General features: G+C 39.1%; 1 protein-coding gene across 4 annotated transcripts in view; it reads left to right on the top strand.

The window, feature by feature from the left end:
• Positions 1-2,726: 2,726 nt before the first annotated feature.
• LOC144643172 (uncharacterized) overlaps positions 2,727-15,483 on the top strand; it is a 39,206-nt gene continuing 26,449 nt past the window's right edge. Inside the window, exons 1-4 of one of the 4 annotated variants that reach the window (XM_078502336.1) lie at positions 2,727-3,058; positions 3,513-3,633; positions 4,932-5,003; positions 7,053-7,114. In XM_078502336.1, coding sequence (XP_078358462.1) covers positions 2,777-3,058; positions 3,513-3,633; positions 4,932-5,003; positions 7,053-7,114 — 537 coding nt within the window. In that variant the 5' untranslated portion in view covers positions 2,727-2,776. Of the gene's footprint in view, positions 3,059-3,512; positions 3,634-4,931; positions 5,004-7,052; positions 7,115-11,417; positions 11,530-13,188; positions 13,548-15,483 lie in introns of those variants that run through there. The other 3 variants (XM_078502339.1, XM_078502337.1, XM_078502338.1) reach the window with 3 other exon arrangements.

Here is a 15,483-nt window from a genome sequence, read left to right as displayed (position 1 = left end):
AAACGAAGGAGACATAGCATTGCCGACGTACGTTTCTTACATACTCTTAATGATATACCGGAAAGACCCGAAGAGGAGGATTCGGCGGATAAAGAGCGACGACGCTCTACTGGTAGTTTTGCAAAGGAAGAGAGAACGAGAGCTGCGAGCGAACCGCCAGGTAATTCCACCCAATACTGCAACGAAGATGGCAATGTCGAGTCGAGCAAGAAAGCGAGCGACTCGACAGTCTGTCCATCCCTTGAGCACAATTTAGACGAATCTCTGCGTTATAATCGATGTCTTTCTTTCGAGAGATCCCCCGAGGACGATGAGAATTTAATAGAAGCCGTGTCCAATTATGTTCTGTCGTACACCGATGATGCAGGGAATGTTTGCAATGTCGATGATACCTCTCCAGCAACCACGGGATCATCATCTCCCCAGGAGAGCTCTAAAGAAACCAGCGATGAAGAGTTAGCATTGTCCGAGATGCTACGAAATGTTGACACATCCATGGTAACTCAACGATCCCGTCGGGGGAGTATGATTGATCCGGATGTAGTGGAACGAATAGCCTCCCTGACTCCCATAGTGGAATCCAGCCGGTCTAGTAGCATTACAAGTATATCAACTAATCGAAATGCTTCACCAGAAGAGAGCGATTACAATGGAGGGTCAGAACTTGGCTCGCGCCGCTCATCCACAAAGAATGCCGATACCAAAGAAGACATGCTTGGAAAGATCCTTGTGTCTCCTCGCCTAACGAGAAGAGGGTCTTTGAGTGACGTTCTAAAGTCATTGTCGCCTAAATTCGATACGTCTTCCGATCTTGGTCGGCAAGGAACAGACGGCAATGATGAAAAGCTCAGCTCAGCCCATCTATCACTACATATGCATGGTCAGATGAAAGACCCATGGAGGCCACTTTCTCCTGCGAACAAAGGTAAAAGTGAACTCGATGAAAATTCAAATGTCCAACCACAGGGTAAAAACGAGAATCAGTCTAAAAACGATAGTCAAAACGTTCTTGGTAAAATAATGAATTCACCCACTTTACTTAAAAGAAGGGGATCTCTGGGAGACGTCCTTCGCACGCTGTCCCCTCATGTTGGCAGCTCGCCATCCAAAGTTGTCGTTACAGAAAAGTCCTCAAAATCTTCAGCTGAAAAGGAACAAGAAGTCGGTAGTCCAAACAAAGACGGAGTCGGCATTCTTGGTAGGATAATAAGAAGTCCATCTTTCACCAGAAGGGGTTCCATAGGAAACATCCTCAACACGTTGTCTCCAAACCCAGCTAGAAAGTGTCCATCGCCGTCTCCATTGACCATCAAATGTGACACCGATGGTGTGCCGCCAGAGAAGACCTCACCCATTTGCCTGCAGGGATCTAACAACAAATCACCCAGTGGTTCTCGTCCCAAAGGGCTGCTGGCCATCGTTCAGAAACACGTGATAAACCACAGTCAGGCTATGCAGCGACAGAGGAGGAATTCTATTGCTTCTGCCAAGCCGCACACGGGAACTTTGGAATTGTCCTTGAGAGAGTCGTTAGATACTGAGGATTGGGGGACTAAAAATGACTCTGTAAGCGATTGTAAATCATCTGACGTGAAGAAAGTGACACCTATTAAAGATTCCTCGCTAAAAAAGACTAAGAGCAACAACAATAACAGCAACAGCAGCGTCAGCAATGACAACAATAAGAACACCGAATCAGTAAATATAAAGAGATGTAACGTGGAGGACGGTGCAAACAACTCAAATAGCTCTTGTACAGTTGCCAGTCATCAAAAGCAAGATACAGCCAAAGCCTCAAGTCCATCTGATCACAGCAAATCCAAAGAAAAGTCCCATACTGGCTTCAATCACGACTTGATTTCTCCCGTGCCGAGAAAACTGCTTAGTAGCGAGAGTATGGATGTTCCTAGGGTGCAGTCAGAGCAAGATTTGCTTTTAAACAAATGTCCGCAGAGAAAAATCAGCGCTCCACTCCCACCAAGAAACGTTGATCCACCCCAGAGAAAGAGCAGCGTGAACGTGATCAAACGCTCGCCTATCACCTTTGTGATCTCAAACGATAAATCTGTAAGAACAGGAGAGAAGGGAAACGCATCAGAGTATCAACCACCAAGTGGTGTAAGCTTCACAAATTCGCGTTTCCTTCCATTAAGCCAGCAGGAAGCCGATGATTATTCCAGGATCAAGAAGGCGGAGGCAAGTAAACCATCCACGGTTAATTCGACAGTTACGATGAGTTCGAGAGTCACTGTCTATGGTGGAAGTGGAAGTGGGGTTGTGCGTAAACAAGGAACTGCTCCGAAGCAGCCTCCTATCAGCGATTCTCTTCCCACCGAGGAGAGGTTTGCGGCACTCAGCGAGAGATATGCTTCTTTGAAGGCGAAAATTGGAGGAAGTGACAACAAGCAGAAAACTCAAGATTCTTCTCCCCAGCCTGTTGAAAAGAGGGATTTCAGTCCAAACGCTGAAGATAAATTAAGCCAGTCAAAATGCTGGTCCACTGTGGAAAGCATTCCAGTTCAATCATACGAAGAACAAATGTCTGACAACATACTAAGGAAGGCTAAACCGAAGCACCGACGGCCGAAGATGGAGGAAAGAAAGAAAAAGGAAAAGAAGAGCAGAAAAAAAAAAATACGAGAGGAGGAAAGCGATGAAATTGGACCAATAAGGGGGCCATTAAAGCGATAACAACAAATGCATTAATAAGTCCTAACATCACGCGAACAATAACAACAATACCAGTTTAACCGAGATACAAGTTGAGAACGACGGAATGCCAACCAGTTCTTCTATATCTCACGGTAAAACAACTCTCGACTTAAGACCCGAATCTTCAGCTCAAAGGTCGAGGACAAGCGTCGTTGCGAAGCTGATGAACAGAAAAATGGGTCCCAGGAGAAAGCAGAGCATTGTTCCACGTGTAGCGAAAAGACGATCGAAGGTTTACACAGTGAACGGTATTGGAGACAACGGTATACCAGCGTCTGCAGCGCAGTTTGAGAAAATAAGAACGCTTGTTGAAAATACCGTGCTCCGTGCACCCGTGCGACAAGAGGTACGTTTAAGTTGTTTATAGGAATAATAGTATTGCCAAGAGACCATTACGGAGAGAACCGATGCCAAATTGCCTTCCTTGTAGTCGTTGAAAAAATGCATCGGTTCAAAAGCCTTAGTTTGATCTGCACAGTGCTGGCAAGAATAAGATTGCCATCTTATGTAAAAACAGTTTCAGCCCATGCCTTTTAAACGGAGCAGCTTTTTAAAACAGTCTTTAACTTTGGTGGGAATAAAGAAGAAAATATATCTTTAAGTTGACTTGAACGAATCCCCAGCAGTCATCAAATACTACCTTCTCTTTACCTTTTAACAAATTCTAGACATGTTATAAAGGACCTGATAATTATTTTACCAATGACAGTTAAAAACGATTTTTGAAACTAGTATGGAGAATTTCAATCCTTGTCATGAGGATGATGGATCAAAGTTGTTTTGTTTGTGTTTTGTGATAGGCATTGACCATCCAACAGCTGTTGAATGGCCTCGCTTCCTGTTTGACTGAAGCAGAGTTGGTCGCCATTTGCAAAGAGTGTTCCAAGACGTTGCGGACCCTGGATGCGCTGGGGAGTTTGCGTAAGTGTTTTTTTTCAAAAAAAAAAAAAAAATATTTTTTTTTTATAAACTTTTTTTTTTTAAAAAGAGGAGGTTTTGTTTTTTAATAAAAAAAAAAAAAAATAAAAAAAAAAAAAAAAAAAAAAAAAATAATAAAAAATATTAAAAAAAAAAAAATAAAAAAAAATCCACTTTTTTTTTTTTTTCTTATTTATAAATTTTTATTAAAAAAATATATATTTTTTATTTCCTTCAGTTTGTTTTTAAGGCAGCTAAGCTTTCTTTATCCCTCCAGGCATTCGGCAAATTATTCCACCGTTTGGCCCCACTGTGCGAAAGCAATCGAAAAGATCGAGCGGTCTGTTATAACGATCGCTAAGCTTGATACAAAGTAATAGTCAAGAGCGGTGTTCATCGAGTGTCATAAAACCAACACCGAAGCAGTTCTGGCGCATCACAAAGGACACAAACAATCAAGCCGAAAACTCGAAGCAAATACACGTAGCCGGCATGAAGCGCGGGAAAACGTGATTGAGCGAGTCACGATTGGTTTTGGTTTTACTTCTGATTGGATGAGAAAGTGGCACGACCTTTTAAAACCAATCACAGTTGTAATGCACAACCAAAATAAATGCGAATTACTTTCGACACTAGAGTAAAAACCGCTTGAACCAATCAAAACTCGCCCCGAAAAATGGAAACCGATGCTATGTGCGAAAAACGCGCAAAAGTGAAGTCACGATTGTTTCTTGGCTTTGCTTTTTCATTGGTTGAAAATAAAAGTACGTTTATCCTGTTTGTTTAGATCACTATCCAAAATTAACAGCTAATGTACATGAATGAAACTATACATGTCACTATGGCTAGAGTGTAAAGAAAAGATACAATTCTTGCAGTTGTGTCTGCAATTTTAGAAGTTGCAAAGAAGCTAAAACGATATATTTGTTTCCAGTATTAAAACGATGAAGATGAGTTGTTCAACATGACACGAGCGTGGGACAAGAAAATCTCGTCCCCGCGGGATCGCCCATGGCTTCCCAGATACCGGTTGGGCGCAGTAAAATGGCCCAGCTCACAACGTCTCTCGTAGCTCAGTTGGTTAGAGCTCCCAACCGGTATCTGGGGGGCCAGGGTTCGATTCCCGTCGGGGACTCAATTTTTTCTTTGTCCCTGCTCGTGTCATTGTTGACAACTCATCTTCATATTTATCACCGGCTTAAATTTACCATCTTTATTATTTACTACAAGCTAAAACGATATTGGAATGTTACCGGTAAAAGAGTCTTCAAATGCAAATTTTTATTGTGTCTTTTTCACAGCTTCTTACGTCTCCTTGGAGTCCGTGATAATCAACCCAAGTGGAACCATTAAATTCAAGCACCTTAACACAGGTTTGTATGCAATAAAACTTTGCCACATTTGGAGACAGTTAACGTTCCCGACTGTACATCTAAAAAAAAAAACTTCCCGGCTGTACTGAAAAGTTAAGATTTCTGATGGAGTATTGTGTAAACCAGTTGGACGATAGTAGTGGAGAAGACGGCTAACACTTCAGACTATGTTTGGGTTCTGTCAACTTGGCTGGTTCCAGGCTCTTACTCGCTCTTCCTACCATGATGGAATATTAATAGGCAATACTTATAGGCAATCTAAGTAAGCAGCCAGGCCAGATCGATACGCTGTGTAACCTCGCTCAAGTTATAACTTTGTAACCTTTCCTTTTGAGCGAAATTCTTGAGTATGCTGGAATACTTGGAAAAGAAGCTCTGTTCGCGAACTAATTATTTGCGTTAGGAAAAAGATACAGAAAAGAAATGAAAAAAGCGGAGAGATAACAATAGTTTGTTCGGTTTCTTTAACGAGAGCCATAAACAATAGTACACTATTGGATCGACTATGCCTTCATGAACTGAAATTGTATTCAAACCCAGCTATTTTTTCAAATGAAAACAAATTATTGTATCATATGGTTGACGAAGGGGAGTTAATTACCGCACAAAAGGAGCTTTTATAGTAATGTTTTTCGATATAGTTTGAATTGAACACCCACAAATTCCGTTAAGCTCATTAACGTGAGATTCATTATAATGGCATGTAATCGAGTTTGAAATAGAATCTTAGATTTGCACAACAATAAGCCCATTTCGGTTTGAGCTAAATTGGGTTTATTCTTTTCCCCTGAGATGTCTTGCTCACTTTCAAGTTGTACAAAACAATAGTGAAGACACTTTGAAGCGTTGCCCTAATTTTCGTGCTTTTTTTGATGGTAAAAACCAAACATGCGTTTTCAAGTTGTTTCAAAGTGAACCCACGTTTCAAAGGAGTTGTGTGTGACAGAAATACATGGTTTCAGTATTAATCTTGTTTCGACGAAGACCTGTTCTACACTTATTGGATTTCAAGTGAGTTTACTGATCTAATCGCTTAACAGGCAGTCAACACATACTTGATAAAGGTAACCCGTTAAACACTGATATTGCATTTAGTACCGTGTTTGCCCATCCGTTAGCAAACGCTTTGAAAGGCGCTTCGCTTGTTTTGCATATTAATTAGGTTAACAGGGTGTTTGTATTCAAACATGTACACCTTTGTCTTTTTCATTTACGTTAATTACCAATTCTAACTGTGTTTTACCATTGTTGGGAACATACTTTCAGAGTTCACAATATCCACAATCTTTCTAGCTCTTCAAACAAGTTAGGTTATTTTAAACGTGCCTGCAGATTCTTTTGTATACCATAACAGGGATTAACTTGCGAATTGTGCGCTAAAAATAGCTTTCCTGCTGCACAAAGAGGCCGATAGCAATGTAAAAAGACTGGCCTTTCCATTAGTGAGCTAGTAATTAAGTAAAATCTTTGTGTGCGTGAACGCAGCAAAAGATGTCTCATTCCGATGCACGCAGCGACTGTTCTGATCTTGCTGGTTTCGCTCTCATGACCTGCACTCAAGCTCTGTTGAGAAAACCCCTAGTTACATAATAAAGTTATTAGTGATGGGATTTTGTAGCTAGACCCAAGTTTTAATACTAACTAATGCTTTTGTATTCTTCAAATCCTGATGTATTGTGCTTTCTCAAATCGCGTTTCGTGGACTCTGCGCAGGCTCCGAGAGCTATCCACCATTTGTGGAGCTTGGAATCGAGCCTCAATTTTTTATTAGTCAAAAAGATGTAAAACTAGACATATTTATTTTGTACTTCTTTGATTGATGATCAAAACCATCAACTATTCAACACTCTTGTTTGATTGTTGTGCTTTTTTGTGTCTAGTAAGGTGCTTACATTATATCACTGAGTACACTATGTAAAGAATTCTTTTAAACTCTTAATCTTGTTTAAGGGTTCCTATATCATGTGGACGTGTCAACTCAATGCTAATCATATGTGCTAATCGACTCCTAATTGTTGTTTGTTGACACTTGTATTTATTTTTTCACAGGAATTTCTATTGATGATTTGTATCTGGCTCCAGAATACTCAAACAAGTTTCCATCAGAGAAGGTCAGTAAAAAAGCACATCCCTGTCTAGAGTAAATTCTTTGATTACAATAACTGCATGGTCTGCATATCTACATGATCGCTTGTCAGTTTTTCGAAGTACTACATTGTACGGACGAACCGATCCCTTAAGAGACAGACCTAGCAGTATAGGTTTTTTATGAAGTAGAGTTTAATTTGTATGAAGTCAAGACCTGCGTATTGTGGAGGTAACATTTTCTGCTTTGACTTGCACTTAATGAACTATAGACTACTCTATGTAACGAGGAAATGATTGGCATGACATGTTTTTAAAAATAGAATCGACAGGAACTTTTTGGCGGCTCTTGGACTAACGGGCTATCAGTAAAAACCGCAAAGGAGGTGTGCGATGTAGCATCAAAATGTCCATAAGTTAAGCTTCACCGGGCGAGCACTGAATCATATCCTAACATAAACAAATACAAAAAAAGTTCAAAGGTTTAAAAATGCCTTCAAGGCAAGTGCAATTGAAAAACCTATCATTTTGTTGAGGTCATACATGATTACAGATTAATACAAAACAACGTATTGACGGGTTATACCACAAGTATTTCAGAACACGCAAATATACTCCCAGCCTCAGTACGGCTCTGCAGCTGGTAAACAACTCGCAATCACCTCTGCCAAAAACAACATCATTTGTAAGATAATTATGACATTTTAGAAGTCTTCGTGTGTCATCGTCTGAGACTTTTCTTTCCTTCGACGCAAACTTAATTCAGTGCGATCTTCATTCGACAATTGTTCTCTTCCAAAAAGTACAGGAATCCGGCGTCGCTAACAAGGTATGTGCTTTGTCTTTTTCTGGGCCGTTTGTGGATCATTTTTAATGTAAAGGCAAGTGCCCCGGGACGGTGTCGTGTTGTTTTCCTCAGTTTGCGTAGCGTCCGAGCTAAGTGGCTCTTATCCGAAGCGACCAGAAGCCGGAGGCATCAATGTGTTAATGTGCTTCAAGTGCTCAGTTCCTTCGGCCAGTTTAGCTAATGATTCAGTGCTGTCAATTTTGGCTTTTCGTTTTCAATTTAGGAAGTAAAAGGAGACTACTTGCAGATATTTAGTTAAGATCTTTGTCTTTTAGTTTTTAAGACTGTTTCTGCTAAGTTTTGTGGGGTGGAATGTCAAGCGTTGACTTTCTGAGACATCGTGCATTTGTAAGATGATTGGTTGGACTTGTTTTTCACCCTGCTACTAAAAATATGTTAAGAAGAGAGCGATGGAATTCAGTTTTCAAACCTTGGTGCTTAGAATTGAAATCTTGCTTTTGATGAGTTAATACAATTTGTAAGTTTAATGAAACAGCGGTCCAAACTCCCGTGCTTCGTTAAATCACATGTCTAGACAGTGAACTTATTAGTGTTAACTCATCCATGTTCTTTAACACCTTTCTAGTATATCTTGTCTAATTACTGCGTTTCTAGATATCTCAACTATCTTGTTATGGTTGTTTTATAGCGTTTTTAACAGTCTAACACCTTGCTTTCTATTCGTTACGAGAACTTATACCTACTCTCTTCATATATAGCGTGTATGTGCAATGACTCATTTCCTTAAATAAAATAGTTCTTAATGTTTCCAAACATTTTGTCATTATCCTTTCTAAGGAACCTACGTTGATATTAAATAGCCACGCCGTACCTAATATTAAATAGATCAAAACGTATAGTTGCTAATATGCCGGATAAGGTTACCTGCATGCACATAGCCTACGATCCACAAAGCGCTTTATTTTCATTTTTATTTTGATAGTGATTTTTTCGCAGAATATCATACTAAACAGGGAAGGCGTAAAAGGCATACTTGTAGGAACGCGAGAGCAAGAGTTATCTCACAATTTTATTAAATAGATAAAATAAATAGCCTTAGAGCCCTGGAAAGCGAAGAAATGTGGAAAATATTTTCTGGCAGGCTATAGTTTGGGCTCGTTACTAAGAACAAATCACAGCTCGATGACTAAGTTGACGTATGCTCATATTTAGTACATGAGCCATTTGTTACTCACAGTTCTATAGCTTGTCTCCTTGTGGTTTTTGTGGTCTAGTTAATGGCGGAAATAAAATTGAATCAAGGTCAGTGTACGCATTTTAATAGTTTGGTAGATATATAGATATATGTATCATAACTGACGTTTATTATTTACAGTCGTAAAGCTTTCCATTGGAGTTGATCAAGGCAATCACACCAATACTGCAAATGTTTTTTTAATAGCTGACAGGTTGTCGCAGAGATTTAATTGAAATTGTTTTAAACACGCCCACAGTGAGTGCTCATTACTAAAGCTTCCTTTCTGTCTTCCTTTGCACTTAAAATTTTGAGGAGGAATTAAATATTGGCCGTTGGGTAAAGGTTGTAAGGTTCTCTCTCCGTCTATTTGTCTGGAGCCCCGCATCAGTTAAGTGGTGCAAGTTTATTGTCATGGTAAAGTTTAATAAGGCAAATCTGGAATAACTGTTCTGCGGTTTTGCTGTCGTTATGAGACTTTAGACGCAGTTCCAGGGACGCACAGTCACTGGAGCCTCGAGCTGCACTTTTTTGACGCTTCTCTTAGCCGGACACTTACAGTCATGCCCCCACCCACGTACCGGACAGCCGTTTTTCCGTCACTTATCATGCATGGGTTTAACGGAAATATCTCGTTCGTATTTCAAGAAACCAAAACCTCTAAGCTCATTACACAACTCTATGTTTTTGGATGTTTCGTAAATTTTTAGGTGATTTTTGTTTGGCGAAAAATAGAAAAGTAATTTTTTCTCAATGGATTAGTAAAATTGAGAGAAATACGAAAAAATCAGTGAAGATTTAATGTAGTTTTGAAGTTAGAATTTGAAGTTAGAAATTAGTAAAAGGGTCAACAAAACGGTCCCTTGATAACCTAGAGTGCTCTTGCGTGGTGGTGGTGTTCCAAAAATAATTTTTTTCTACTATCCCTTCTTTAAACCTCTTAAAATCCTGGAGTATCTCCGCCCTAAGGGAGGTTGAGCCCAGCTGGCACTGTTTCTTGGGAGATTCTCGTCTAACTGTTGAACAAAGTGACATGTACGTGACGTGTCTCTAACGCGAAATCACGGTAAAAGTGTTTTTATGAATCCTACAAAATTTAGTTGTTCATAGCCGAGATTTCAGATCATTTGAAATTGTTGACCGTTAGAAAGAAACAGAAAAGGATAGTTAATATAGTTCTTCTTGCTTTTTCGTTTATTTGATGCAGACTTGCTACCTTTTGTGGAAGATTGTCTCGACTTCATAGCCAAACAAAACAAAGTTTAAATATTGTGGAAAACAAACAGCTTAGTGAAGAGTTGACTTTAGGGCAGAGTAAAAATACTAAATTTAGCAACAGTGGTCAATTCTGATCACGTTCCAGGGCCACAGACGGCGCATCTGAAAAATATGTTGACAGTAATCCATCGTAGTCTTAGCCATAACCATCCTTGTTTATTTTCAGTTTATTTTCACTTCTTTGTTGTTTTTCTACCTTAGAAAACTATTGTTTTGAGTTTTCCTTCAATTTGAAAGAAATTTTGTTCGTCAGGAAAATTTCTCGTAAAATCGTGGCATGGCTTCTGCAATATTTTTACAAGAATTATAATTCATTCAATCCTAGGCTATACACCTTATTCGATGGTTTAACATATATACGTACGGATATTTTACGAGTTGCGTAGTATATTAAAATACGAGCAAATACGAGCAATGAGCAAAATGTCCCGCTCGTATTGTATGTTAAACCATCGAATAAGGGATTTATAATTCCACTATTTTTTCCACTAAGTTTGGGTCGCGTATTCCGTATTTTTGCCCTGTCCTATAGTGTAAAAACGTGGCATATTTGGGCGTTCTTTTGTCCTAATATGGTAAAATGGCGCAATAGTGGAATAATAAATAAATAAATCCCTGCCCTCATTTTGGTGAAAACATTTTTTTGCAAACCACCGCATGCGTACCTCACTAGAAATGAAAACCTCAGACGTTATTGTGCTGTATACAAAAGGTTCTTTATGACAATTAAAGCTGTATTTATTCGTACAATATCACGTGAAACAGACTACGCGGTCTGATAATGGATCTGTAATTACTGTTCTGACGTCACTGTATAACTTATAACAGAGGCGATTAACTGCAAGTGCGTTACGTCATCGACGCACGAAACCTATGCATGCCCCGAGAAAATACTTGAGGTTATTTACTTACGGCTCAGTAATTGCTGCTTCTGTAACGTACTTCGTGTTGAGTTAACAACGCATTTTTGCTTATTGCATGGTCTGCAATTGCTGAAGTAGCGAAAGTAAGCTTCAAAAAGTACCCATGACTGTGTCGTGCGGTGAAGCGGAAGATAAATGGACAGGTGCTGTAGGAAAAAGAATGGATTGACTTGTTGTAGTGTATATGCAAGTTCACAGGTACACGTATATGATTCTGGCATTGGAAATTGAACTAAGATCGTGTTTCTCTCTTTACTTGTGACTTACAATTGCATTTTGTTAGAGCTGTGCCCAGTGGAAAACTCGTATAACAAGACACGGTTATAGTGTATGGTGTATGCCATTTCTTGCGAATTTAACTTGGAGACCAGCTATTTCTCAAAGGACATCTATTGAAACTGAGATCAACTAAAAAAAGGGAGCGTTGAATCTGATAAATATCGTATTTCTTCCCAGAATATCAATATAAACTGAGACATGTAAGTTCACAGGTATATAATTCATTGGAAATGGAACTGAGAAAGTATTTCTCTCTTTACTCGTGACTTACAACTATTGCATTTTGTTAGAGCTGTGCGCTATTGAAAACCACTAAGCAAGGCATAGTTATAGTATATGTTGTAATCCATTTCCGTGGGAAGTAGAAAACTTGCAGCTAGCCTCCCACGCAGTCGTTATAGGGGCGATAGCGTTTCACTCCTCTTCAGGGCACACCATCGCCCCCAAAAACGACTGTGTGAGAGGCTTCCTTGAAGCCGGAGCAGCTTTTTCTATGTCAAGATCAATTGAGAAAACACTTGAAAAAAGTGAGTGTGCCCTGAATCTTATCAATATCGTATTTCTACTCAGAATATCAATGTAAAGTCATGCATATGGGTCATGAGATCATAACAAGTGATTACGAAGAGAAATATAGCGTTAAAAACCGTCGAATAATGCAAGACGCTTTCCGAACTTGTCTATTGTGAACACGTCACAGATCTATAGAGCGTTCTTTGCTGTCCACTTTGAGCAGTTTTGGAAGAAATTTAACATTTCTTTTCCATTTGCAAAGCTATGAAACAAGTTTATAAACCAGCTTACAGTGTAATTTACGATGCTCGTCTTTCAAATACACACTGTGTATTTGAAAGACGAACTAATAACTACTTTTTCAATTAGCAGGCCTATCGCTGTTTCCGCAAAATAAACACAATCTTCGCAGTTTTCCGCAATTTCCAGAGGGTAAATATTGTGCAAAGTACAGTATGGCTTTGTAAGGGAATCAAATGTCAAATTAATTTCAAAAATTGATTTTTTTTAATATTCACAGTTTGTAAACTTTAGATATATTATGCGAAATATTTTACTGATAACTTTTAAAGAATTTTGCTGGAAAGTAGAGCAGTGTCGTAATAGTTTGCTTGTAAATTTTCCATCGAACTCTGTGACTCGGTCTAACCGGCAAATGTATGAAAAATCGAAACTTGACTGTATCCTTTCGAGCATAACGACTTTGCATCTTTTTATGTAAAATTCTTTGCCGGTAGGCATCTCATGTCAGAGTTTATGAATAAATCAGAGGTTTATTTGACAATTTTGTGGAAAGTCTATGGTTGTCCCGGGGCGGTCGCGGGTGGGGGGGCTTTGGTCCGAACACGCGTCACGTGGAAAGAGAACGTACTCACTTGTCTAATTGCAGGAAATGAGTCTTGATTTCGTAAATTTCTTTTGATATTTTTCCTTGTTCATGAAGAATCAATAACTGTCCCTTTGTTCCATCTGGTCGCGCATTAAGTAGTCCTTTCCTTTGTGTAATCAAAAGGCATCACCGTGCGGCCGAACAATAGAAAAGCATTTGCGAGTATAAAAGAGGTCCGGCGGGCGAGCGATACAGTACTTCATCAAAAGTTCGCAAAGTTCCCGAACATCCGGGAATAGCCCTCTACAGCTACCGGTTTCAACTGCAAACGAAAAGGTTTGGATGTACGTTCAATCTGGAGCAGATTTCTTGCGTTGGATTGGTTCAAAGACTTCGGAAATTCTTGGGCTTGTTTACTCGCACATCGAAACGATCAAATTTACATGATTCATTGCACTTGATTTGTTTGTCTATTTGACAAGTCCGCGCGTCGAATTTACTAGCGTTCCAGAAATTTTGAAGTGATGTTCCCGAATTCTATGAGTCTTTTGAAGCGCTTCCACCAAATTTTGCCTTTGGACTGCAAGCTTGCGTGGTAAGTGATATATTTTCTTACACGTGTATTCTTGTCTTGAAGGACAAGTCAAGGACTGTTACGTTATCAAAACTCAATGAAGTTTGAGTATCTGTTATCATATTGATGTTGTTGTTAACATAACGTTGACTTAGAAAGTAGTCGAGAAGTCTTAAGTTGTCAGGCACTTCATAGTTCAGTTTATTTTTCCGGCTGTGCTGCGTGTTTCGTATATCATGATTTACTTGTTTATTCACAAATAATGCGGTTTCTCATATTCAAAGCTTGGCAAAAAATCCATTAACTTTTTCTCCTTAGGGAAATAACGTCGCTTCTGTTTTCTCTTTCTCAATTGTGAATAAATCGCGCAAACCACATTTTTAAGACTGACGTGTAATCGTGACTTACATAACCAACCACAATTGAAATGTACTCCATGATATTTCACGTCGGAAACTTACAAAAAACATTATTTGAGTGCATTGTGTCATTTCATTAAGCCCCTTATCTTCTCGATCAATTTTTCGGCAAAAATGCGACTATATCTCTTCGTTCATTTGACGGAGCTGCCGAAGTTACTTTTTTTCATTGAGCAATTGTTCTGCTTAGATCGACTTGTTTTTGTTTTGGTTTCTCCACATCCGCTGATTCTTTCATCACGGAATGGCGAAACACTCCCTGAGGTATTCCAAAAGTGTTAATCAGAAGTACTCGACACAAAAGCTGTTTTATTGCGGCTCTTGTGGTGCTAAAGGTCACAGGCAAAACCCCTTATTTAAAGAATTTAGCGGTCTCCCAATTCGAACTTTTGTCTTTCGGTAGATCTTTTAGGTACAAAGAAATCGAAAAGTATTTTTATTAGACATGAAAGTCAGTTTATAAGCTGTGCTTGGAACAGCATTGTTTATTCCTGTCATGACGGCTAATGAATTAATTTACAGTTAATTGCTTTTGATCTAGAAATATCTAAATTAAAATCCTTTAAACTTATTGACCTCTTATAAGATATTGATTTTTCGTAAACCCGTATTGCGCGTGAACATGTGCTATCTTTTGTTATGGATGTTGGTCGTAATATACTTCCATTTTTAATCTGAAGTTCATGGTGTCTGTTGAAGTGTAACAAGGCTAATATTATCACTGATTTCAAACCGACGCTTTCAATACAGAAGTAAAAACAAATTGATATGCATGCACGCTAGGCAGCCCCGTTGTGAACCATAGCCGGCGGTCAGCCGGCGGACATTTTACGCAATTACATCATAAGAACTGTGACCCATTCCCTCGCATTTCGTATTCTAGGACGGCCAGTGACGCAGGTCTTACGCAAGCGCAATTAAGGGGTTAAAGGACCAAGACATCAATTGGTTTTCTGTTGCCGTTTTCCTCGTTCAATAAACCTTTGCTTACATATTCTAATAAGATGCCAAGATGTGTCGAAAAAGTCACGATAAGAAATTATTTTCAAATGTCCATTTGATAAAAAGCAGTGATTACATCCACCTTTTGCTGACGCAACTTGAAAGATATGTTCATTACCCCTGTTTAGTGTACACCTACCATATTTGTGGTGCATGGTATATGAGCTCATATGCCATTGCCTGTAAACCAATCAAATCCCAGGAATTGATTTTTGGCTTAAAATTGTAGGTTTTGGACTGCAATCAGTTTAGAGTTTCTACTAAAGCAAATTTACTGCTCGCCCGAGTTGACTATTCGCTCATAGAACACTCGGGCTCGTAGTCTTATTGTTAAATAGAAACACTCGTAAAAGTTTGGGAAACTAGAAAAAAGGTGTAGAAACACTCGCTTGCGGCTTGTTGTCCCACAGCATTCTTCGTTCTCTCAAACTTCCACTCTTGTTTCTATAACAAAATGGGAGTTTAGTAATGCTCTGCTTGACATTTCCTTTCTAGAATTTGTGCTTTATTTTTTTATTTCCTATTGGGCTCCTGCT

The sequence above is a fragment of the Oculina patagonica genome, chromosome 2 (assembly GCF_052425735.1).
Source record: "Oculina patagonica isolate OP01 chromosome 2, crgOcupat, whole genome shotgun sequence".
NCBI classification, from domain to species: domain Eukaryota; kingdom Metazoa; phylum Cnidaria; class Anthozoa; order Scleractinia; family Oculinidae; genus Oculina; species Oculina patagonica.
Note: the sequence above shows the minus strand (reverse complement) of the source record. Positions and strands in the feature narration are given on the sequence as shown.